Source organism: Centruroides sculpturatus, unplaced genomic scaffold (assembly GCF_000671375.1).
Source record: "Centruroides sculpturatus isolate CEXI.00-Female unplaced genomic scaffold, Cexi_2.0 scaffold1456, whole genome shotgun sequence".
NCBI classification, from domain to species: domain Eukaryota; kingdom Metazoa; phylum Arthropoda; class Arachnida; order Scorpiones; family Buthidae; genus Centruroides; species Centruroides sculpturatus.
The window spans coordinates 83,841-111,183 of NW_019385554.1; the positions used below are offsets into that span (position 1 = coordinate 83,841).

General features: G+C 32.0%; 1 protein-coding gene across 1 annotated transcript; it reads right to left on the reverse strand.

Moving 5' to 3' along the window:
* Positions 1 to 27,235, reverse strand: LOC111640081 (inhibitory POU protein-like). The gene is made up of 5 exons (XM_023386082.1): positions 27,231 to 27,235; positions 14,115 to 14,262; positions 4,841 to 4,924; positions 1,228 to 1,389; positions 1 to 888 (listed from the first exon to the last, which is right to left on the reverse strand). The coding sequence occupies exons 1-5, from the start codon at positions 27,233 to 27,235 to the stop codon at positions 1 to 3; spliced, it is 1,287 nt and encodes a 428-aa protein (XP_023241850.1).
* Positions 27,236 to 27,343: the final 108 nt, after the last annotated feature.

Consider the following 27,343-nt stretch of genomic DNA (forward strand, 5'->3'; position numbering starts at 1 on the left):
CTAATGAGTGGTGGCCGAGTACTTCATCCTCTTCTGTTTCTGTCTCTGGTTACAGAACCAAACTCGTACCACGTTCTTCTTCAAATCTAATTTTTCGGCAATGGCCGCTATCTTTTCACCGGAGGGTCTGGGCTGCACGGCGAAATATGCTTCCAGAGAACGTTTTTCGGGTGCCGCTATCGATGTCCTCTTCCTCTTCTTCTCACCTGTTGGCAGCACGCTGGGGCTATCCGGGTCTCTTCTCTTGTTTCTAGCTTGAGCTTCTGCAGCTTCTAACCATGCTTGGAGTATGGGTTTGAGTGCCACCATGTTGTTGTGTGATAGGGTCAACGATTCGAACCTGCAAATTGTACTTTGAGACAGGGATCCGACTCCTGGTAGCTTGAGATTGGCCAGTGCCTTCCCCACATCCGCCTGTGTGACTCCCAGTTTGATACGACGCTGTTTGAATCTCTCGGCGAATGCCTCCAGCTCTCTGGGATCCGTGTCGACGTCGTGCATGGCTAAAGTATGATGAGAGGAGAGAGTGTGATGGGAACTCATCATGGTATTCATGCTGTGGCTGTATATAGAACTGTGCAGTTGAGGATGGCCGTGGGGATTCATCGAGTTGTTATCCGCTGCCATGGTGAGCGGAGGAAGAGACGAGGGGCACAACGGATCTAACAGATCCATGGTGTCCATTCCGGGATGGCTCACTTGAGAATGGTGTGGTCTACTATTTGCGGTGGGATGTCCACTTCCCATTCCTGGATGATGAGCGTACATCATATCGTGTTTTAGATGAAGTGTAGCACCTCCACTCGGTGAGTGTTTGCTGATGTCGACAGCTGTCAAACCGTCGGCTCTCCCCATTAAAGTATCATCGAGACTCGGAAATAAGTTCCCCTATAAATAGAAATGCCATAGGTAAAGGTCAAAAGCGGCAAAAGGCAGTGAAATACGCCAAATTCTATCACATTTTCGAGAATTTAACCACGCGTAACGCGTTGAAACTTGCCACCAAGGTGTAAATTGTCTCCCGAGTGACGTATAAATTATTGTCACGCGTAATTACGCGACGTACGCTGGAATATACGAGTTTAGTGGACAAGTAGACAAGCTGCGAGCCGAGCGAAGGAGGAGCGCAGCTCGAAGGCTGTGCATTCGTTCGGAGTGGAGTGTCGCGCGGTAATTAGTTTCGTAGGGCAGGGAAGCGTTAAAAAAGGAGAAAAAATGTTCACATACCGGTGGATTTCCCATACAATGTCTCCGCATAGGATCCGCACTGCGGTAGGTGGGAGAATATCTTCCAGGGAAGCAAGTCCCGGTGGCGGTGTTGATGGGAGGATGAAGAGACATATGCTGTTTACCATTCATGGCCGACTCGACTTCTTTACGTGCCGGAAGCTGGAAGTAACTATAAGTCAGCTAGGCCTAAACAGCTATCGAGTTGTGTCTGTCCGGACGTATCCAGTCGGCGTATTATTGTCGCTCACATGGTGCACCTGTTCGCGATTCCGTCGTGACGTCACGGGGATTTTATGCGTGCGCAATCGCAGTAGGGCACCGCCACTTTCCTCCCTCCCTCACCTTGGCTAATCAGACGGTATAGGAGTCTGGCCAGCCACCGGGGGAAAACAACGGCTAAGTAGAAGAAAGACCTGTTAATGGCATTCCCTTGTTGTATAGCCACAGGCTCATTAGAAAGGAAAGGCGCAACTCCGGCTTCAGGTAGGTTTTCCAAGTGCGTGAGAATGCTGATTTATCTAACTTCCCCTTCTTTCATTGCACTTTCCACCCACCAAATAAAGCTAAATAAAGTATATGCGGTCTGTTTAATCATAACTCTAACAAAGAAAAGCAAAAAATAAAATAATAATAATAATAATAATAATAAAAAGTTAACGCTCGGCCCCTGTAAATGTCTCTTTTCCGCTCGACTCGCTAGCTATGCGGGGAAGTTATCACGAAATTAACCTACTTAAACGCTAGCGAATGTAAGTAGCTAGATTACAATGAATTTTTGGGGTGAGCGCAGGGAATTAGGGTCAGGATACCGCAGCACGTGACAGGCAAATGGGGAGCAGATATATGATATTTACCGAGTAAAGGGGATCGACAACGTTTTGTTCCATTAGTGGAGCCTCTCTGCCTGTTACAACTATACTTTCGTTTACTGCAGCGGATAGAACTTGACGTGATAAAAGTCACCTACTTCTGCTTGGATAGTGTATAAAATAAACAATGCGTAATTAGTCAATTAATTGATTTCTATGCAAACAATTTGTTGTGGATCCAATCTATTTGAGTGACTCCTTTATATTTACGAAAATACAATCACTAAGAGTCAAAAATTATGTTGATTAATCGCGTGTTTTGCATATAACAGATGATTTCTTATGGATCATATTTTCGTTTCGTGAGTCATTACCATCGAAATGACTCACCTTTCGAGTTTAAAAATAAAAAAAAAACGAATAAATTCATTTAAAGACAACATTTTAATCTTTTACCGAGTTTAAACTCTTAAAAGTCCGATTAAAATTCACCCGTAATGACAAAATAATAATAATTTAGTATATTTAAAGGTAATAATTAAAACGTAATTTAATATAAAAAATCAAATTAAATGGTGTAAAGACGAAATATTTTATTTATAAAGTTTATAACGATAATAATAATTTTCTCAAAGTTTCTGGCGTAAACTTTATTTTTTTACATTTATTTTTTAATTTAAAGTATATTTTTCCTTTAAAAGTTTCAAACTATTTTAAAATTAAGTGATTTATTTTTATCTTTAGAAATTCCCTGCATATTTTTTCTCTTTTTTAGCTGCGATGTTTACACGAAACAAAGAAGTGAACAAGTTTTTTTTCCCATTTCCTAATACAAAACTGTGTGAAAAATAACCTAATAACACCCTGAAAAAACTGCTTAATTTTTTTTAAAGTAAATTTTATGAAAAATTCTTTTCTTAACTTGCAATTTCAAGAAAAAGAAAATTTTCTTATTTTATTATACAATTTCTCTCGAACCTTTTCTAAATTTCTAATTTTATTAAAATAATGCATAACTTCTTATCCCTTTCTTAGTTATATTCCTTTATATTTTTTCAAATAATTTTCCTAATTTTATCTTTATATTCCATCCTACTTACATACTTTACTTTTATAATATTCTTAACTTCATCCCTTACGTTCTTAGTTATATCCCTCGTATTACGTGAAAGAATATACTGCAATATAAAGGATATAACTAAGTATAGGATGGAATGTAAAGGATGAAGCTAAGAATATAAAGGTAAAGGATGTAAGTAGGAGTAAAAACGAGGTAGGATAGGATGTGAGATGAAACTAGGAATATTATAAGAATGTAATAGGATGAAATATAAAAACAATATTAGGAAGATTAAAACCTATTTTTTTGTATAATCTTCTTAGTTCATCTCTTACATCTCTTTCTTATTTCTATTTACATCCCTTACTTTATATTCTTAGCTTCATCCCTTACATCCTATTCCATTCCCTTACATTTTATTCTTTTTTCTTATAATCCTCTAATTTTATCTTTATATTCCATCCTAATATTCTTAGTTTCATTTCTTACATCCCAATCAATTCCTTACTCATCCCTTATATCCTTTCACTCTCACTATATTTTTGGCTTCATCAATTAAAGCCCATTCATACTACTGTTCGCACCTATTTCTCGTTTATTAAATTGACCTTTGCATCCTCTTCCCGATGAAATTCTTTAATTACCGAAGATGAAACATCAAATTGATCAGTAATTTAATAAAGTTAACTTGTAGATTAATAATTACATCGCAAATTCACGGCATAATTTATATTAACAACAGAATTATTCTACGTAAAAATCACAATTTTTTCTCTCACTTGTGAAATTTATAAACGTAAATTTACACATAAAAGAAAGATTTCTTCATTCTTTACACGCTTTTACTAGTTTTTAACGTGTAAAAATTCTATAGAATCGAATATTAAAATAGCTGGCAATACGGAATTTATCACGCTAAATAATGATTGAAAGTAAATTTATTTTCCAGTTGAATATGTACATTTTTATTACGAAGTTTTTATAGTTTTTGCAACTTTTTCAAACAGATTTTCGCAAATATTTTAATATAAGTTTATTAATTCATTTTTAAAAATCATTTTTCTTACGTTTTAGAAATTCTATTGTTAGTACGTTAGTATTATACTACGTCACACTACTACGTTTCACTTAAATCATTCTATCTCTTACATAAATTTCATCTCATATCCTTTATTCTTTCTCACAATATTTTTAATTATATTCTGTATATCATATTCCTCTTCTATTTCTACATAACCCTCATACGAATTTCATCCCTTACATTCTATCTCTCGCGTCAATTTTATTCCTTACATCCTTTACTTTTTCTTACAATAATTTCATTTCTTATCCCTTATTCTATCTCACAATATTTCTAATTACATCCCATTTCTCCTCTATTTCTCACACAGATTTCATCCCTTATCCCCGATTCTTTCTCGCATAAGTTCCATCCCTTACACCCAATTTTATTTCTCGAATAAATTTTATCCTTTACATCCTTTATTCTTTCTCACGCGAACTTCATCTTTATCTTTTATTCTCTCTCACAATATTCCTAGTTATCCTATTGTAAATGATCACTTTCTTATAATGTCTTATTTACATCCTATACGCAAAATTTCCTATATCCTAATCCTATATCTTCCTACGTTTCTTACTAACTACATCCTTTTATTCCTATTTAAATCTCTTTGTCTCTTTCTCTCTCTTTCTCATCTTTCCTTAAATCCTTTCTTCCCTTCTCATTATTTCTACTTACATCCCTCGCATCTTTTCCTACGTTTCCTCCATCCTTCCGCCACTTAATTACAATCCTACTTACAACATTACCCGGAGATAAATCCTATAAAAAAACACATATTTAATTAGTAAATTTAATTACAATTAAGAAGGAGGACAACGTCTTAATAAAATTATTAATTGAATTTTCTCGTTAGATTAATGGCATTTAAAATATTTAAAAGTATTTATATAGATTTATATATATAAAGATTTTAATTTTTTAATATATATTTTTAAATTTTAAAAATGTAANTAACGCGGCTAACCTCGTTAAAGCGCTTATACTCTATCGAATTTACTATATTATCGATAAAAATGACACTATCTGTATCATTATAAAGAGTCCCGACAGCTGTTTGTAACTCCATCCCTCTCTCCCGACTACGCCCTTGGCGCGGTTTGCTAACTAATTCACTGGATGGGGGCCATCTACCAGGGAAATCCCCCCGGTTAATTAATGTTTGCGGATGGAAAAGGCTGCTAAAATATGTTTTCCGTCAAACGGATAAACGAAATAATTGCCGATTCTTAAGGAGTGCTGGAAAAAGAGGACGAATCTCCGATGGCAAAAATCTCTCGAGAGACTCGATTCTTAGAGAAATAATAGGAAAATAAATTGATTTCCGGCAATTTTTAGTTAAATTATTCACGAAATTTACACTTTTAAACTATTATTTGTCAAGGAGGAGAGGGAGGAATTGCTTAAGAGATGCAAACTCGTCGCTCTCCGTTTGCAATTTCTAGTTGATAATGTTTATATTTTTCTTCTTCTACACGTAATTTCGAAATATAATGACAAAAGTACACTCTTTTACTTCCTGTCGTTTATCGAAATAACGAGATATTTGATTGAGTACGGGCGCAATATGCGAAGTAAAACGCTCGGAATGATAAAAGAACCGATAAATAATTTAAATAAGAGATATTAACCAATCAAAAAAGTCGAAATTGACGTCTAAACAACACAATAAACCAATCAAATTTAAGTTTAATCAATAAGATTTCGTGTAGCGGACATTTCCTATCGAGTAACCCAATCGGATTTAAAACGAGTTAAACGAAATAGGCCAATAAAATTGCAGAAAATTTTTATTGTTACGTTATATCGGCCAATAAGATATTAACTATCGATCGACCAATCATATTTCGGCATGCCTCTTAAGACGTATGAATTAACCAATAAGATGCTAAGATGCCAGGAGACGATTGACCTTTAAAAACAAAAATACCGAACTAACCAATGAAATTAATTATATCATTTAAGGTAATAATTACGTAAAACGAAGTAATTAACCAATGAGATAAGTTAAAGAAGAGGTATAACCAATTAGATATAATATAAGAGTCAGCAGTAACCTATAATTTGAATTAGCAAATCGGGTATAAGATACTTATAACTAAAAATCACGTGCAACCAATAAGATGTTTCCTCTCTTATAACCGAAGTTTAGACCAATCGGATGAAAGCTGTAATAATTAATTAGAGATTAATTAGAAATTTTCGAATTAAGATTGGCTAAATAATAGCCAATAAAATGAGTTTTTTTTAAATATTAATTAATCAATCAAAAATTAATTTATAATTACTCTCCGAACACATATATAAACCGATCAATAAAGTTAAATATCTCAATAAATCGAACCGATAGACAAACTAACCAATAGGATATAAACTAATAACCATTCAAAAATTCAAAAACGAGAATCGAATTCTTTATTGGTTAATTCGAATTTCATTAAGAAATTGAAATAAACCAATAAGACGATACCAACGCAACAAACAGTCATAAAAACCGACCAATACGGTTTAAGTTAGTATTTATATCGACAAATCGAACCGACATATACGAATTAACCAATAAAACATAATCTAAAAAGTTAAAAAAGAATTTAAACTTTTCAATTTTAAATTTAAAAAAAAAGCCAGGCTTTTATTGGTGAATTGAAAAATCTTACAGAAAGTCGATTAATTGGTTAATTTTGTAATTCAAATGAACCAATCGGGAGGGAGTATTTAAGATAAAGAAGAAAAGGCGAATTATACCTTATAAATGGTGTATTTTTGTAGGGAAAATAGGGGAAATATTTAAAAACGTCACTAACTGAATGGAATCGTCGGAGGGGTCCTAAGAGACGGATTTTTTTCTTGCACTCTTACTTGTTCGATAAGGCATTGGTCAAATGAAACTTGATAGATGGCAATACTCTTAATATTATACGTGTCAAGCTATTTAATGCATATAACATGTTCCTACAAAAGTTAAGATCGATTTTTAATTTAAGACATCGACCCCGGCTCCACTTTTTTCGGGGGGAGGAAGATTCCCTCGGGGGGAATATGTTCCACTATAACTCAGTCGACATGCAATAATACGCTTGACCCTGGAATCACGGATTTGCCTTCTATTATCGCCATTGTTTTCTTAGAAGTTTAGCCAAATCTTTCGTAGTACGTCCTGTATGTCGCTATTTTCTTCGCTTTCTCCCTGTAAGGGCGCTAATTACGCCGCCGTTTTCTTGGTTAATTACGGGAATTGGCTAATTAAAAATTTAATCAAAATGATAATTGAAAAAATTCCCTAAATTTCCCTTGAAAAATTGCAGTTAATTACGCTTCTTTCTTTCGGTGTGGACCTACTTTAAATCGATTTTTATCCGTAATTTTATGAAAATATTTAAAAGTACGTCCTGTATGTCGCGCCTTTCTCGATTTATGCATTTAAATTCTTTAAATTTCCCCATATTTAAAGATTAATAAAGGAACTACGCTACCATTTTCTTGTATAAATCTATCTTAACCCCATCCGACTACAAATTTGCCTTTTAGTTATTAAAACTGTGTGTAAAAGTACTGTACTGTACGTCCCGTACGTCGCGATTTCTAGATATAGCCTAAATATATCCTTAAATTATATAAAATATCCCGAAATTTCCCCTCGGAGTGAGTTTAACAATGGAATTAATTTTTGCCTAAACCTCCCTTAAACGACCCCAATAAACGATTTGCCTGTTATTATCTCTATTATTTATCAAAACACTTAACACTACTGTACAGTACGTCCTATACGCCTAGATAGGAACGTTAAAAAATCCCTAAAATTATTATATAGAATCCCCAAATTCCCTCTCTAGATATCTCTTTTTCCTTGTACAGTACAAATCCCCCTTAAATTGTTGTCATAGCGGGTTTTTCCCGTTAACCTCCGTACTATTTTCTTAGCAATTTACGAAAATATTCGAAAGTACGTTCTGTATGTCGCGATTTTTGGCCGTAAACATTAAAAAAATCCGTCTAAAACACCCCTTATCTGTAATTTAATAGAGGAACTAATTATTATCCTCGTTTTCTCGCGCAGACCCCCTTAATTTACGAATTAAACTGAAAAATTAAAAAAAAAAAAGCGTAACAGGTTAAAAAGGACGATTTTTCTGGATGAAAATGCGTAGAGAAACGATCGTAGAGTACAGTACATTAACGGATTAAAATGTGATAATCTCTCCCCTCGACCCCGGGGAGTAGGGTTTTTAGTAACAGAAGAAAACTGTAGATTATTTCAATTTTTATCTATTATTTTTACATAATACGGACAAATAACGATATTTTATTATAAAAAAAATAAATAATAATAATTTGTTTTTTCCTCCCTCACGAGTGATAAGTGCTGAGAGCGATTAAACGGATGATACATTAACCTTCTTAGGTTTTCTAGCGTAGTGTACTGTACAAGCGTGGATCAGTGGAAGGGGGATTCAACGGGGGTCGGAAACGCTAAAATTATACAAAATAAACATTAAATACTCTAAAAATTAAGGTTTCGAGCGGGTAAAAACACAGGTTTTCGCGTTTTTTAACACTTAAAAACCCGCTTGTCATGTGGATAAGTGTAAGGTGGGGGTTTAAGAAAGCTATTGTACAAAAAAATATTATACAAAATACACCCTTAAATGTGCTAAAAATTAACGTTTTAAACACCCAAAATACGAATTATTGCGCTCGAAACACTCGAAGTACTGGCTTCGCTTATGTTTAAGCGTAGATCGGTGGAAGATGGGGAGTAAACGTGGTTAAAAAAACGGTAAAATTACATAAAATATTTGTTAAATATGCTAAAAATTAACGTTTTAAACACGTGGAAACGGGAATTTTTGCTCAGTAAACAGTTAAAAACTGTCTCGTCTTACATCTTCTCGCGATCTTAAACAATTTCTACGTTCCTAAACCGTCGCTTTTTAAAAAAATAACAATTAAAATGCACGTACTTACCTCATCGTTATCTTGTTGGGATTTTTCTCTATGTTCGTCACGAGTCAGACGGGACACGTGCAGCTACGTCACGTGACATTCCCCCTGTCGTCGTCCTTCCCCTAATCACCTGCATGCAATATTCAGTTGTTAAGCCGACGTCATTAATACTGAATGTAATACTGGAATGATCAATACACAGACTGATGACATTCTAGTTCAAATATGTGGAAAGATGGGCAAAAGTCTGATACAGTTAAGTAGACCCATTCTCTGCATCCAAATCTACGGAATCATCATCGTTCTCGAAGAATTATAGTCCGAGGGGGGACAGAAATAATATTAAAATACGAACGGGATTAAGGTATGTATTTATATTTTTTTCCTTATATATATTTATATATCTTCACTCATTCATATATTGTGAACTTTGACCCGTATGAATCTTTGACAGCACGCTATCGGGAGGGCGTGTTATTTATTTTTCTCATGTGTATGTGTGTGTGTATATATATATATATGCATGTGTATATATGTATATATATGTATATATACACATACAAGTGGGACAACAAATTCTTCTTCAGGGGGAACGAGGAAACGGAAATTTTTGCCAGAGTTTGGGCCTTACGACCCGGCCCCAGCTTCGTCATATATGTATATATATGTATATATATGTATATATATGTATATATATGTATATATATGTATATATATGTATATATATGTATATATATGTAGTAACTGTAAAAAAGAATGTTAATTACTTTAACAAAACTAAATTATATTTTATAGAAAATTAATTAAAATCGTTTTGCGATTTATTAAAAAGTCAAAATTGGAATTTCTGGAGGCAAAAGATTGTTTTCTTTTTCTTGAGAGAAAAATTTGCGATTTTTTAAAGAGAGAAAAATTGTATTTTTTTCTAACAAAAGTCGTATTTTCTCCGGGCAAACGTTGCGTTTTTTAAGACAAACTTGCGATTTTCCGGAAAAAATGCATTTTCTTCGGACGAAGAACGTGCGTTTTATTAAAGCGACAAAATTGTAATTTTTTGAGACAAATTGTATTTTTTAAAAAAGCAAAACTGTCTTTTTTGAGACAAAATTTATAATTTTTAGAGACAGGAATTGCGTTTTTTTAAAGCCGCAAAAACCGATTTTTCTGACAAGAATTTGCGTTTTCTTAAAGCGACAAAATTGTAATTTATTAGAGAAAAATTGTAATTTCTCGAGAGAAAAATTTGCTTTTTTTAAAACACACAAAATTGTGTTTTCTGGGGGAAAATTTTTTTAAGACACAAAAATTGTAATTTTTAAAATAATGTTTTTCTACATAAAAGTTACATTTTTAGAAAAAGAAAATTGATTTTTTTTTTAGAATAAAAAAGATTTTTTCGTGTTCACAAAAATAAAATTTGTGTCTTTTTGAAGATGGAAAGCATTTTGTGCAATTTCTATGGTCTGAGAAGAAAACAGAAATAAAATTATATTTGTGTTTTCTTCACGGAAAAATTAGCAAAAATTACAGAAAAATTTACAAAAAAATATCCCAAAATTTTTAAAAAGTTACAAACAGTTAAAAAAATACAAAATCGAAATAAAATTTAAAAAACAAATAAATTAAAAATAAAAAAAATTTACAAGAAATTCTTCTAATTCGAACACTTTTATGAAGAATTTTAAGTTTTGTATAAAACTGTCAAATTTTCTTATCTTTTAAAAAAATTTATTTTACTAAAAAAATACAAAAAAAAATTATTTTTTAAATGAAAAGATAAATAATAAATGATAATAAAGAAATATTTTTGGATATAAAATATTAAGAAGAAATTCGTTAAAATATAAAATTAAAATCGGTAAAATTTTATAAATTTTTTGCCTCTTTTTTTTCCTTTTAATAAAATGGCAAAAATTTTTGTAGAAAATTTATTAAAACTTTTATTATTTTCATTTATTTTTTATTGTTTTTTATCCCGGAAAATTGTGTAAATATTATAATGCTGTAAACATTTTAATTTGCATTTTTAAGGATGTTTTCTGGCCATTTTTTTTAATTTATAAAGCAGTAATGACGTCGAAGTTAAGGAATTCGGTGATGAAACGTCAAGAATTTCCTCGTCAAAAACGGGTTTTACGTAAAAATTTTTAAATAATTCGTGTAATTTTTTCTGAAAATCACAAATTTCCTGAGGGAGGAGGCCATTTTAGTCCCGGCAAGTGATTGAAATCACCCACAAAAAAAAAGGTTATTTACTGCGAGAAAAGGCAATTTTGTTAGAAAAATTAGCAAATTTTGATGTTTTTTTATGTAAAAATTGCAATATTAGGAAGGAAAAATGTGATTTTTGGGTGGAAATGATTGCAGTCGCGTGTGTAAGTACGATAAAAAGGGCAAAAAATTGTTGTGTTTTTTGCGCTTTTATCGGGAAATCTTACGTAAAAAACAATTTTCTACAAAAAGAGTAATTTATATCTAAAAAAATTGTAAATTTATGCAAAAAAACGTTTTAAAAGTATAGATTTTATTCGAGAAAATTGAAATTCTTTCGAGGAAACAGATACGTTTTCTCCGATCAAAACAATACTTTTAAAATAGAAAAATAAGAAAAAAAATTGAATTTTATTTTTAAAAAATTCAAATATTTTCACTAAAATAACACATTTATTCGCAGAAAAAAAATTAATTTTTCTATACGCAATTATCAAACGCGTAAACACGAAAGAAGTAAATTTAAGTTTTTTATTTTAATTAATTCTCAATTAATTAAATTTACCTCATAATTGAAAAATAACACGCTTAAAACTCTCAATTACTTTTCATTTATAAAATAAAAAGAATGCCTCGTCTGTAAGCATCCTTTTCCAACTGATCTTCCGTATCTTTCTATCATCTCTACAGTTAAACTCTTAATTATAATTATCTTAATTTATATAAAAACGTAACGACTTTATTAATTACAATTAATATATTTTAAGGCAAAAAACCACGAAAATTACGCGGTTTTAAGCGACACTTTCCGTCATATTTGTCTCATCATCTTTAAGAAAACTCATCCAAGTGATGCTAGACCGTTACCGACAGACATTTCCTACAGTTGAAGGTTGGAAAAGTTGGAGAGAAATTCGATGAGTAATTCACTCTTTGATCATCATCCTCGTCATCACTTAAATATCGATACGATTACGAACGGGTGGGAAGTAAAGAAGACAAGGAGAGAGGGGGGTTGGAAGACGAACGAGCCAGGTAAATAAATTTAAAAAAGGGGGTGGGGCGGATAGGAGGCGTGGTGGGGGTACGAAAAATCCTACATCTATCCAGATCATCATTAATTTATAACATAAAAACAAAAAATTCCTCATCTACAAGCATCCTTCTCCGACTGATCTTCCGCATCTTTACAGTTAAGTTCTTAATTATATTTAATCTTAAATTTATATAGAAAGGTAACGACTTTATTAATTATTTCAATTCAAAACTCACGAAAATTGCCGAGTTTCTAGCGACATTCTCTTCGACATCTCGAAGGAAATTCATCCGACCGATGCTAGACCGTTACCGACAGACATTCGCTACAGTTTAAAGATTAGGAAAGTTGGACAGAAATTCGATGAATAATTCTCGCATCTTGATCATCATCCTCATCATCGATACGATTATAAATAGGTGGGAAGTAAAGTAGAAGACAGAGAGAGAAGAGGGGGGGTTGAAAGACGAACGAGCGAGGTAAATAAATTAAAAAAGGGGGTGACGCGGCTAGGAAGCGCGGCGGGGGGTAGGAACGAGGTTACGAGAAATCCTACGCCTATCCAGATCAAGGGTCACGGTGCACCGTTAATTAAAAGCCCTTGAGGACGAGCCCAGTCTAAAGCCTTATGGAACCAAAGCGGGGTCTTCTACTAAATAATTCAACGGTCTCGGATTCGTCAATATTTCAACAACCTATGGCGCAACTTGTAACAGTCACACGACCAGCCAGTCACTGGCTGTTACCGACTCCATCTCCGCCCTCCATGTTTGCCAGGCGTGTGTTTGCCTCTAGAGAATCGCATCTCTCTCTCTGTCTCTCTCTTCCTCTCTCTCTCTCTTCCCCCTTCTCCCCCTCTCTTAGGGACGTCAGGGTCTGTTGGCCCCGTCACGTGACCGCCTATACCTTATTAATAGAAATATGGTGTTTACTTTAACCGTTGGCTAGGGCTTAGAAGGTCCCTAGCACTCCGGCAATTGTTAATTGAACTTTATATATGGTTTGTAGTAGTTGTAATGCTTCTAATTACTGAATGTAGAGATAGTTTCCCAATGAAAGTTAAGTTGGATGTTGGATTTGGTTTGTTGATTACCTTGCCAATTGAATTAGTCATGTTTGCAAACTTTCGACGACAAATTCTCATTTAACATTCTGAATATATTCCAATTTTGATACGTCGATTAATTAGTCATTTTCTCTTACTTTATAAATATATTTTCTTATCCTTTACTAATTATTCCTCCTTATTTTTCTTCCTTCCTCCTCCCCCGCAGTAAACCGTAAACTTAAAAAAATCCCCTCTAAGAATTCCCTATTCTTATGGTTTTTTTTAAGGCTTTAAACTTAATTAAACGTGGTAGAAACTTAATTCATTTTATGCTTTATTTTCTTGATATTTTCCTCGTAAATTTCCCTTATATTACCTATAAATTTCCCCAAATTATTAATAAGATAAACATAATTAAATCTTTAAAAACGCATTTCTTAAAGTTAATAAAGTTTCTACATTATTTAATTAAGTTTAAACCTTAATATGCNAGTTTTCCTTTCATCAAACAAGGTTTCTATTCTAAAATAAACACTAGAAAGCGAAAGTTTTAAAAAGTTTCTTGGAATTCTATCGAAACGAATTAGTCTAAATTCCCACAAGAAGCGCCAGAAAAGAACAAAGAACGAAAGAAAAACGAGCGAGCGAGATAAGAAGTAAGAAGAAAGATTACAAGTAAAACTTTGATGAAAGTCTATAATTTTGCCTTTCACCAGATAACCATGTTTTTTTTCCCTCTCTCTCTCTCTCTTCCTCCTTCCTCCTCCTCCCTCCTTCTCTTCCTTCTTCTCTCTTTCTCTCGTTCTCTTTCTTATCCCCAAAGACCCCGAGGGTAATCCATTCTGTGATTGCCACAGAGACCTAAAACAAAGAGATTAAGAGCGAAATTTTACAAGTTTTTCCTTAAGAACGAATTGGTAATTGCTGTGTTTTCTGGGAAGAAAAGGGCGTAGAAACAATAAAAAAAACACAAAGTAAACACCGTCATTGTTGGGGTCGAACTTGGAGAGAGCGAGAGAGAGGGAGGGAGGGAGGGAGTTTTTACTCCATCTACTTATCGCTTCTCTTCCCATCTTCGGTTTTGTCACACCCTATATTAACGGGACGAGATCTCATACATCACTCGTGCCTCTTTCCCCCCTCGTTCGGGGTGGAGGGAGCACGTGTGGTATGTCACTCGGACTAGAATGTGACACTTAAGTGACGAATAGAGATGAATGAGGAGGCTTCTATCCCCACCCTATTATACCGTTGAGTGAAAGTTGATCCTTCTTACCAAAGATATAAATTGGCAAAAATTCTCTTCACTACTTTTTAGGGTCGGTGTTGAAGAAAAGGGGGGACTTAACACCTGCGCCTGGTTCTTCTACACGTGTTAGAAGTGTATCTAAATTAACAAATACACAGCCTTACACGGCAATTATCGCTTATAATCTCCCACCCCTTTACGTGTTAATAAAGGGGTTTTTTTCTGGGAATCATTTTATAATTTTTTTCCCTAACGGGAATTGATAGGGGAAAACGGGGGTGGAGATTTTCAGAGCGTACTAACGCGTGCCACGTATTGATGATGATTATACTAAAGTCGAAATGGCGTGACAACGTGGAGTGCAGATTGGACAGTTCCCAGTAAGAGAAGCGATTGTTGTTAAGGGTTTATACACGCTTAAACTAACAATAGTTAGCTAAGGGCTATGACAGGTTAGAAACAACACACTACAATTAAAATTTAAGAGTTTTAAACACAGGAAAGTGAAAGGTGCCGGATCTCGGGTCTTTAAAACAAGGCGGAAAAGTCGCAAAATTATCAAAATTTTTATCGATACGATTACGGGGGATACCAGGGAATGAATAATACTACAATAGGGTACCACGCAGAGGAGATTTTTTCATATGAGAAATGGTACAGCGGTTCGATCAATGCACCACATGCTCGTACACATAGCAATCGGTCAACTAGTGAATGATGATTGTATTGCAAAGTATAGGGCGATAATTACGATGTTAGGATAGAGAATTTGGCATAGAGAAATCCTACAGGGTCGCTCTGTCATCAATCATAAGTAGACAAACGACGATTCATAATGGGGGATGCTAGTTGTAGCTGTTAGGTGGACGTGTCCTACGCTTAAATAACTCGTAAAGCTGATGTTTTCTGTGCGCGTAATTAAGCGGTGTTATTGAACTAGTTGGTGTTTAGATCCTACAGGATCGTTTGTAGTTACAGGACTAAAGGGGGGAAGTAAGAGTGTAACTGTTAGTAGAAGGTGTCCTACGCTTAAATAAGGATTTTTCTTAGCGCGTAGATTAGTTTTAAAGCTTATTTTTTAACGTAGTAACGCGTAGAGACTAGCTAACGTCTCTCAGAAAACTCTACAGGGTGGCATTTTTATCACTCGACGATTCGTAACTGTTAAAAGAAGGCCTGCAAAACCTTAAATCAGGTCTTAAAGGGCGTATTATTAATCTCATTGATGTATATAACGCATGGATGCTGCGCTCGACCACGTGTGTTAAAGCGCTTACGTTTATCACTCATCCGTGCGCATCAGGCAACATGGAAGAGGATGGACCCTTAACGCAACGATAGTTAACTAATTGGGAAACGTTTTAAGAGTTAAAAGTAAGAAAAATTATTTAATTTAAATTCGGATAGTGAAGTTATATTAACAATATTCTCAACAGGGATGGATAATTAGTGGCAAACGAGTGATGGATGGTAGTAAATTCCAGTTTATTATTAATACACTCACCCATATTGGTTACAAAATTTCTCGTTAACAAATCGCCATGTTAGAGATAGCGAAGTTGAACTATGTTCTGGTTAATTATCCACAGAGGGGGTAATTATAATATAGATAGGATGTTGGTACTTAATTATCTAAGTTGTAGTAGGATAGTTCAATTATTCAAGTTCTTTAAACTGCTTCTTTAGTTTGTAAAGTCTGATGACAACGGAAGTAAAGACTTAAAAGTATAAATAGTTGAGGATTAATGAAATGGCAATATTATTTTTAATTATTTTAAATCATTCTCTAACAAACTCTTGTAATATTCATCCGAAGGTAACGATAACTTCTTCCTCCTTTATCTTATTTTCTGATACTTCTATGGCCAATTTTGTGTAAAATTCCGGCTTCTTCTGCAAAAAATTCAAGAAGAAATGATTTTATGCTTTAAAATTTACTAAATTTTAAATAAATTTCACTTATTTTTTGATGCAGATTATATACAAAATGCGATTGTTCTATGCGAAGATGCTGCCTATCTTCTCCGTTATGAAAAGTGATTTTCGTGCTTAAAATATGCTAAATTTTCAAGATAATTAATGAATTCAACTCGTTTGTATCTTTTTATAATTAATTTTTTTACTTTATATGTTTAAATCGTGTAAATATTAACTCCGCAACTTTGAGATATTCCTAAATCCGCAGTGATGCCGAGGAGCAATCCAGTTAAGAGAGAGATGTTGCGCCGTAAAATTTAAAAATATTACGAAATAAATTTAAAAGTTATAAAATTATATTCAAGATTGTTTATATTATATGAAAATATAACAAATTTATAAAATTTAAACGGAATTTTTTGCTTAAAAATCCATAAAACGTAACAAATCACACCTCGAATGTTTAGCATCACTTTTAAACTAAAAATTCTAAATATAAAAAATATTTTAAAATAAAAATTCAAATAATTTATATTAAAAAAAGAAGAAAAAAATAGAAAAAATTGGTTGTCCCTCGCAGGTATAGGGAAGACCAAGAGCAACGGATGAAGCGTGTTGAAAGGAGAAGGAGAAGAAGAAGCCGTAAATAAAGATAAAAGGAAATTTAAAATAAAATTCTAATTATATTTACGTAATAAAATTGGCATAAATTTTGTATAGTTTTGTAGCAAATTAATTACGAAGAAAATTCCAAAGTGTATAACGAACGAGACACAAACGTGACGTGTCACGTGTGCATAGGAGCGCGCGTGGCTTTCCCATGGTGACGTACGTTGGTTTAAGTATATTCGAATTGTCTCGAGAGAATCAAATTCATTTGTGGAACAAAACGGGAACCAATTTGGTGCCAAACTCTTGATTGTTACGAGAGAGTTGATTGCTTAAAGCATTGATGATGTCAACTTTCGACGTGGATTTCTAATTATACCTATCCAAATAACTGTCTGGATTTTGAAGGAAAACTTTTGTTTATCTTCCAATATTTTACTGTAAATTCTTTAAATAAATAAATAATTTATATTTTTAGAATAGAAAATTCATTCGGATCAATCAATTTCCTCGCCAAATTTCTAGCTAAATCTTCCAATTTTTAAAGCATATTTTTGGCCATTTTTAATGATATTTTCACCTTTATCAAGAATTTTTTACATTTATTAATAATTTATAAAAATTATTTTATGGGGTTTAAAACCTTTTAGAATTTATTAAGGTTTTTACCAATTTAATTATGGTTTTTTTTAAGGTTTATAAACGTCTATTAAATACTTTTAAAGGTTACTTTAAGGACTTTAAAGATTATTGAAAGCTTATTGAGCATCGTTTAGGGTTTTTAAAGCTTCTCAATAAACCTTTAATATATTTAAGATTTCACTTTAATTTGTAACGGAAAATTTGGGGATTTTTTCACAATTTTTCCATATTTATTTGACTTTTAAAATTAAAACTATAAATTTCGGGCATTTTCTCGACATCTTAATTATACAATTGCAACATTTTATTAAGTTTTTGCAGAAATTCAGAGGATTTTTATTTTAAATTGAAGCAATTTCCAAGATGCATTAGAATTGTGGAGAAAAGATGAGGACATTTTGAGCACTTTCTCACCAATTTTTACGTATTTGTTGGAGAAATTCGAAGATTCTCTTGTAAAATTCCGCTTTTATCGCAATTCTTCCCCTTACACAACGTAGAAAAGTAAATATTTTAAATAAAAGAAATTTGCGTAACTCGTATAATTCGTTTTGATCATTTTTAAATAAACTTTTCACACCGAAAATAAAAGTAAATAAAAATTGTCGACTTGTATTTTTATTTTCTTATAAAATAACAAATTATTTATTTATTTTATCAATAATTAATTTGGTTTAATGCCCGAAGAAAAAAAAAATCGTAATTAATTATCTATTCTAAAAAATGATTTTTACAAATAATTAAATATATTTTAACCGTGTTTATTTACTTACTTAAAATGTAAATATAATTAAAATGTAATCTAATTAATGCAATTTAATTTAAAAAAAAATTAAAATTAAATAAAAATTACGCGCTATTAAATAAATTAAAGGCGTTAAAATTCTTCCAGTTTTAAAGGATTTTTGTATTTTATAGAAAATTAATTAAAATCGTTTTGCGATTTATTAAAAAGTCAAAATTGGAATTTCTGGAGGCAAAAGATTGTTTTCTTTTTCTTGAGAGAAAAATTTGCGATTTTTTAAAGAGAGAAAAATTGTATTTTTTTCTAACAAAAGTCGTATTTTCTCCGGGCAAACGTTGCGTTTTTTAAGACAAACTTGCGATTTTCCGGAAAAAATGCATTTTCTTCGGACGAAGAACGTGCGTTTTATTAAAGCGACAAAATTGTAATTTTTTGAGACAAATTGTATTTTTTAAAAAAGCAAAACTGTCTTTTTTGAGACAAAATTTATAATTTTTAGAGACAGGAATTGCGTTTTTTTAAAGCCGCAAAAACCGATTTTTCTGACAAGAATTTGCGTTTTCTTAAAGCGACAAAATTGTAATTTATTAGAGAAAAATTGTAATTTCTCGAGAGAAAAATTTGCTTTTTTTAAAACACACAAAATTGTGTTTTCTGGGGGAAAATTTTTTTAAGACACAAAAATTGTAATTTTTAAAATAATGTTTTTCTACATAAAAGTTACATTTTTAGAAAAAGAAAATTGATTTTTTTTTTAGAATAAAAAAGATTTTTTCGTGTTCACAAAAATAAAATTTGTGTCTTTTTGAAGATGGAAAGCATTTTGTGCAATTTCTATGGTCTGAGAAGAAAACAGAAATAAAATTATATTTGTGTTTTCTTCACGGAAAAATTAGCAAAAATTACAGAAAAATTTACAAAAAAATATCCCAAAATTTTTAAAAAGTTACAAACAGTTAAAAAAATACAAAATCGAAATAAAATTTAAAAAACAAATAAATTAAAAATAAAAAAAATTTACAAGAAATTCTTCTAATTCGAACACTTTTATGAAGAATTTTAAGTTTTGTATAAAACTGTCAAATTTTCTTATCTTTTAAAAAAATTTATTTTACTAAAAAAATACAAAAAAAAATTATTTTTTAAATGAAAAGATAAATAATAAATGATAATAAAGAAATATTTTTGGATATAAAATATTAAGAAGAAATTCGTTAAAATATAAAATTAAAATCGGTAAAATTTTATAAATTTTTTGCCTCTTTTTTTTCCTTTTAATAAAATGGCAAAAATTTTTGTAGAAAATTTATTAAAACTTTTATTATTTTCATTTATTTTTTATTGTTTTTTATCCCGGAAAATTGTGTAAATATTATAATGCTGTAAACATTTTAATTTGCATTTTTAAGGATGTTTTCTGGCCATTTTTTTTAATTTATAAAGCAGTAATGACGTCGAAGTTAAGGAATTCGGTGATGAAACGTCAAGAATTTCCTCGTCAAAAACGGGTTTTACGTAAAAATTTTTAAATAATTCGTGTAATTTTTTCTGAAAATCACAAATTTCCTGAGGGAGGAGGCCATTTTAGTCCCGGCAAGTGATTGAAATCACCCACAAAAAAAAAGGTTATTTACTGCGAGAAAAGGCAATTTTGTTAGAAAAATTAGCAAATTTTGATGTTTTTTTATGTAAAAATTGCAATATTAGGAAGGAAAAATGTGATTTTTGGGTGGAAATGATTGCAGTCGCGTGTGTAAGTACGATAAAAAGGGCAAAAAATTGTTGTGTTTTTTGCGCTTTTATCGGGAAATCTTACGTAAAAAACAATTTTCTACAAAAAGAGTAATTTATATCTAAAAAAATTGTAAATTTATGCAAAAAAACGTTTTAAAAGTATAGATTTTATTCGAGAAAATTGAAATTCTTTCGAGGAAACAGATACGTTTTCTCCGATCAAAACAATACTTTTAAAATAGAAAAATAAGAAAAAAAATTGAATTTTATTTTTAAAAAATTCAAATATTTTCACTAAAATAACACATTTATTCGCAGAAAAAAAATTAATTTTCTATACGCAATTATCAAACGCGTAAACACGAAAGAAGTAAATTTAAGTTTTTTATTTTAATTAATTCTCAATTAATTAAATTTACCTCATAATTGAAAAATAACACGCTTAAAACTCTCAATTACTTTTCATTTATAAAATAAAAAGAATGCCTCGTCTGTAAGCATCCTTTTCCAACTGATCTTCCGTATCTTTCTATCATCTCTACAGTTAAACTCTTAATTATAATTATCTTAATTTATATAAAAACGTAACGACTTTATTAATTACAATTAATATATTTTAAGGCAAAAAACCACGAAAATTACGCGGTTTTAAGCGACACTTTCCGTCATATTTGTCTCATCATCTTTAAGAAAACTCATCCAAGTGATGCTAGACCGTTACCGACAGACATTTCCTACAGTTGAAGGTTGGAAAAGTTGGAGAGAAATTCGATGAGTAATTCACTCTTTGATCATCATCCTCGTCATCACTTAAATATCGATACGATTACGAACGGGTGGGAAGTAAAGAAGACAAGGAGAGAGGGGGGTTGGAAGACGAACGAGCCAGGTAAATAAATTTAAAAAAGGGGGTGGGGCGGATAGGAGGCGTGGTGGGGGTACGAAAAATCCTACATCTATCCAGATCATCATTAATTTATAACATAAAAACAAAAAATTCCTCATCTACAAGCATCCTTCTCCGACTGATCTTCCGCATCTTTACAGTTAAGTTCTTAATTATATTTAATCTTAAATTTATATAGAAAGGTAACGACTTTATTAATTATTTCAATTCAAAACTCACGAAAATTGCCGAGTTTCTAGCGACATTCTCTTCGACATCTCGAAGGAAATTCATCCGACCGATGCTAGACCGTTACCGACAGACATTCGCTACAGTTTAAAGATTAGGAAAGTTGGACAGAAATTCGATGAATAATTCTCGCATCTTGATCATCATCCTCATCATCGATACGATTATAAATAGGTGGGAAGTAAAGTAGAAGACAGAGAGAGAAGAGGGGGGGTTGAAAGACGAACGAGCGAGGTAAATAAATTAAAAAAGGGGGTGACGCGGCTAGGAAGCGCGGCGGGGGGTAGGAACGAGGTTACGAGAAATCCTACGCCTATCCAGATCAAGGGTCACGGTGCACCGTTAATTAAAAGCCCTTGAGGACGAGCCCAGTCTAAAGCCTTATGGAACCAAAGCGGGGTCTTCTACTAAATAATTCAACGGTCTCGGATTCGTCAATATTTCAACAACCTATGGCGCAACTTGTAACAGTCACACGACCAGCCAGTCACTGGCTGTTACCGACTCCATCTCCGCCCTCCATGTTTGCCAGGCGTGTGTTTGCCTCTAGAGAATCGCATCTCTCTCTCTGTCTCTCTCTTCCTCTCTCTCTCTCTTCCCCCTTCTCCCCCTCTCTTAGGGACGTCAGGGTCTGTTGGCCCCGTCACGTGACCGCCTATACCTTATTAATAGAAATATGGTGTTTACTTTAACCGTTGGCTAGGGCTTAGAAGGTCCCTAGCACTCCGGCAATTGTTAATTGAACTTTATATATGGTTTGTAGTAGTTGTAATGCTTCTAATTACTGAATGTAGAGATAGTTTCCCAATGAAAGTTAAGTTGGATGTTGGATTTGGTTTGTTGATTACCTTGCCAATTGAATTAGTCATGTTTGCAAACTTTCGACGACAAATTCTCATTTAACATTCTGAATATATTCCAATTTTGATACGTCGATTAATTAGTCATTTTCTCTTACTTTATAAATATATTTTCTTATCCTTTACTAATTATTCCTCCTTATTTTTCTTCCTTCCTCCTCCCCCGCAGTAAACCGTAAACTTAAAAAAATCCCCTCTAAGAATTCCCTATTCTTATGGTTTTTTTTAAGGCTTTAAACTTAATTAAACGTGGTAGAAACTTAATTCATTTTATGCTTTATTTTCTTGATATTTTCCTCGTAAATTTCCCTTATATTACCTATAAATTTCCCCAAATTATTAATAAGATAAACATAATTAAATCTTTAAAAACGCATTTCTTAAAGTTAATAAAGTTTCTACATTATTTAATTAAGTTTAAACCTTAATATGCATATTTTTTTAAAATTAACAATTAAATAATTACACAGTTTTTTATTCTTAATAATAATATTTACAACTTTACAGTTTATTTTAAGGCCCTAAAAAGGATGTGCCAATCGGGTGTTAATAAAAAAGACACGCTAATAAGGTGTGGTATTGATTTGTAAATAAGATATAGGCGGTGGTATTTTATATAATGGAAAGAATGGAAGGAAGTCTCATCCCTATACACGTTAGTTTATATTATATTAATTATCTATTATTTGTATTTAAACAAATAATAGATAATTACTTCTTGTAATTATTTAAAATTAGAAGAAAGTCGACTGGAAATAAGTTGGTCGGAAGTTTCATAAAAATATTTGCATAATTTATTTATTTATTTATTTATAAACAGAAAATTGATGTTTAATTTTGTTATTTAAATAAATGAATAAATAAAAGTAATCTTAATTAAGATAAAAATCAATAAAGTAAACTGCATTAAAATATAAAGCAGTAATTAACAGTATACAACACTACAAAGTCCGATAGTACGAGTGTAACCCGGTGTAAAATACTGTCCGTTTATACGGGTTACGTTCTCTACTAAGGGTGTAGCCAGTGACTAACATTACTAAGTATAAGGCCCACCCACTTTATAAGGTTTAAGTCATTCTTTAACTCCGAAATAATTAAAATTTGGTGACTTTTTTCAAGACTTTCTTTAGGAAAATTGTAGAATTCTCCAGAAGTTTTAACACAAAACTGGCTTTTTTAAAATGTAAAAATTCGGACATTTTTCTCTTTTTATAACCCAAAATCTGGATAAATTGTAAAATATTCCAAAGATTCTTGCGGATAAGAATAAAAATTTTATAGAAATTTCTACATAAGTCAATAGAAGGAAGAAGGAAAAACAAATTCTACATTTTATAGTTTCGAATACTTTATTCTTTTCTATCAAAAATTCCAGAAAATTTCGAACCGCAGACAATAAAACAAGTAAAAATTAAGGATTTAAACAGTAAAAAAGAAAGAAAAAAATATTTATTTATGTGACTTCATATAATAAAAGGAGAGAGCAGAGTTTAAAAAGATAAAGTTTTTTCTGTATTTTTTTCGAATGTTCCGAGTAAATTGGTGTCACAAACAACAACAAAAAAAGCAAGTACATTTATCCAGAAAGACGAAAACAATGGATTGTTTTTTTAGGTGATTTCCTACAAACGAGACAGAATTGAACTTTCTGCAAAGATTCTCCAGGGAATCAAATCGTTCCTCGTGGATTTAAACACTAAAGAAAAAAAAAGGGGGACATTCATCGACGTTTCAAAATAAAAATATAATTAAATAATGTTCTTTAGTATACATCATTTTTATTACTTTATTACTTAATTGAGTTATATTGCTACAAATTAATCCGGCATCCTCTTACCGCATCCTTCCTCCTCGATTCTATTATATATTATGGCTTATTTTGTCAATTTTAAATAGGAAAATGCCTACTTTTTGTATTTGTTATTGTTTTTAAGGATGATAAAAATCGTCTCTATTAATTAGTATTTATTTATTCCCGTTTAAATTTGAAAAATTTTAAGAGTCATCGAGAACGATGGAAGATTTTATCTTCTCGCCTTTAGAAACAAATTTAAATACTTTATAATTAATTAATTATTATTGTAAAGTGTTAAAGGAGTAGTTAGAGGCGATGACGATAAATCTATTTTTAAAAATAATTAATTTTAATTTGTTAATAATTAAAGTAGAGCGGCTTATATAAAAGATGGTAAAGTATCTTCTATCGTCGTCAGTCAGCTGATGGCAGAATTTTATACTCAGCTGATTTGTGATGATTTTTTTGGATGAATAATTCATCATCATCGTAAATCAATTGCCATCTTCTAGCTTCGTATAAACGTGACTGGTGCGGGATAATTCACTCGCTATCGTCGTCATTCTCATCAATCAGCCGGTGGCCCTACTACGGAATCGACTGCTGATACACGATGATGATGATGATGATGATATGATATTTTTTAAATATTAATATCGATTTCTTCTTTAATAAATGCGATTTATGTAGGATAAATTGTTATGTTTATCGGATTAACACTCATTCTACACGAATCGCGTCATCTTCCTCATCGCCATCCGTGTATAACGAGTGAATTATTGCCTTTATCATCGTTATCACGCGATTAATACGCTGTTAATACTCGAAAGTGATGACGAAGACGACAAATAATTCAATAATTAACATAAAAAGTTTCTTTTTCGACCTTCCAACGAGGAAGATTTCTAACTTCATCGGCCGATCGATCAGCAAATTTCGAACTTCATTGATGATAAGGACGAACAATTTGGACATTTAAAAATAAATTTCTATAGAATTATTAAAGGAAAACGAAATCCTTCCTTCTAATTTAATAAAGAGAGAACATAAGTGATGAAATATTCATCAGGCGATCATCAATCTAATTTAAATTTAGAAAGTAACGAACGAATGTTAACATCAATCATTCATTGACATCATCTCTTCGAATTTCATCATTTTTATACAGCACACACCTACTTTACAATCAAATTCTGGAGAAAATACTCCAAGAATCACACAAACTTGTATTTTAAATTCTCGTTAGCCTATATTTTAACGCACAGAAAGAAATATCATAAATTAATTACCGAATTATTTAAAATACCCGAGAAGATAAAGAGGAAGAGAAGAATAATGCGTCGAATTATTCGATAATTACCATTTAAACACCATTTTTAATGAAATAACAGAAACTGCACCATCAGAGAAGAGGAAGAGGAGAAAGAAAGGATGCTTAAAATCAGGAGAAGAGAGAAAAAGGAGAAAGAGAAAAGGATGCTTAAAATCTTCGATTGGAGCACCAAGCTGCTCACTAATTACCGTTTAAATATTACTTTCTGTAAATAAGCTGCAATTAAATCATCACAGAAGAAGAAGAAGAGGAAATGATGCTTAAAATTACTAGAGAAGAAGAAGAGGAAAAAGAAGCGATAATTAAATTTTTCCATCGGAGCATCGAGTTTTTCATTAATTACCATTTAAACATCATTTTTACGGATTAATTTCAAGGAAACCGTCGAAGCAGAGGAGTTAAACGATTAGAGAAAAGGAAGAGAAAATGCTTTGTTTAAAATTATCTATCGCATCATCAAACTCCATGTTAAAAATCACGTTAAAAATTATTAAATTAAGTTCATTTAATAAAATGGAACATTTAATTAATTATGTTTAAAAAAGTAAGGTTTCCTTTACTTAAATATCATAAAAACCTTTTAAAAAATATATATTTTTAAAGAAAAATATTGCNAGAAGAAAAAAATAGAAAAAATTGGTTGTCCCTCGCAGGTATAGGGAAGACCAAGAGCAACGGATGAAGCGTGTTGAAAGGAGAAGGAGAAGAAGAAGCCGTAAATAAAGATAAAAGGAAATTTAAAATAAAATTCTAATTATATTTACGTAATAAAATTGGCATAAATTTTGTATAGTTTTGTAGCAAATTAATTACGAAGAAAATTCCAAAGTGTATAACGAACGAGACACAAACGTGACGTGTCACGTGTGCATAGGAGCGCGCGTGGCTTTCCCATGGTGACGTACGTTGGTTTAAGTATATTCGAATTGTCTCGAGAGAATCAAATTCATTTGTGGAACAAAACGGGAACCAATTTGGTGCCAAACTCTTGATTGTTACGAGAGAGTTGATTGCTTAAAGCATTGATGATGTCAACTTTCGACGTGGATTTCTAATTATACCTATCCAAATAACTGTCTGGATTTTGAAGGAAAACTTTTGTTTATCTTCCAATATTTTACTGTAAATTCTTTAAATAAATAAATAATAAATAAAAAAAATAAATAATAATAATTTGTTTTTTCCTCCCTCACGAGTGATAAGTGCTGAGAGCGATTAAACGGATGATACATTAACCTTCTTAGGTTTTCTAGCGTAGTGTACTGTACAAGCGTGGATCAGTGGAAGGGGGATTCAACGGGGGTCGGAAACGCTAAAATTATACAAAATAAACATTAAATACTCTAAAAATTAAGGTTTCGAGCGGGTAAAAACACAGGTTTTCGCGTTTTTTAACACTTAAAAACCCGCTTGTCATGTGGATAAGTGTAAGGTGGGGGTTTAAGAAAGCTATTGTACAAAAAAATATTATACAAAATACACCCTTAAATGTGCTAAAAATTAACGTTTTAAACACCCAAAATACGAATTATTGCGCTCGAAACACTCGAAGTACTGGCTTCGCTTATGTTTAAGCGTAGATCGGTGGAAGATGGGGAGTAAACGTGGTTAAAAAAACGGTAAAATTACATAAAATATTTGTTAAATATGCTAAAAATTAACGTTTTAAACACGTGGAAACGGGAATTTTTGCTCAGTAAACAGTTAAAAACTGTCTCGTCTTACATCTTCTCGCGATCTTAAACAATTTCTACGTTCCTAAACCGTCGCTTTTTAAAAAAATAACAATTAAAATGCACGTACTTACCTCATCGTTATCTTGTTGGGATTTTTCTCTATGTTCGTCACGAGTCAGACGGGACACGTGCAGCTACGTCACGTGACATTCCCCCTGTCGTCGTCCTTCCCCTAATCACCTGC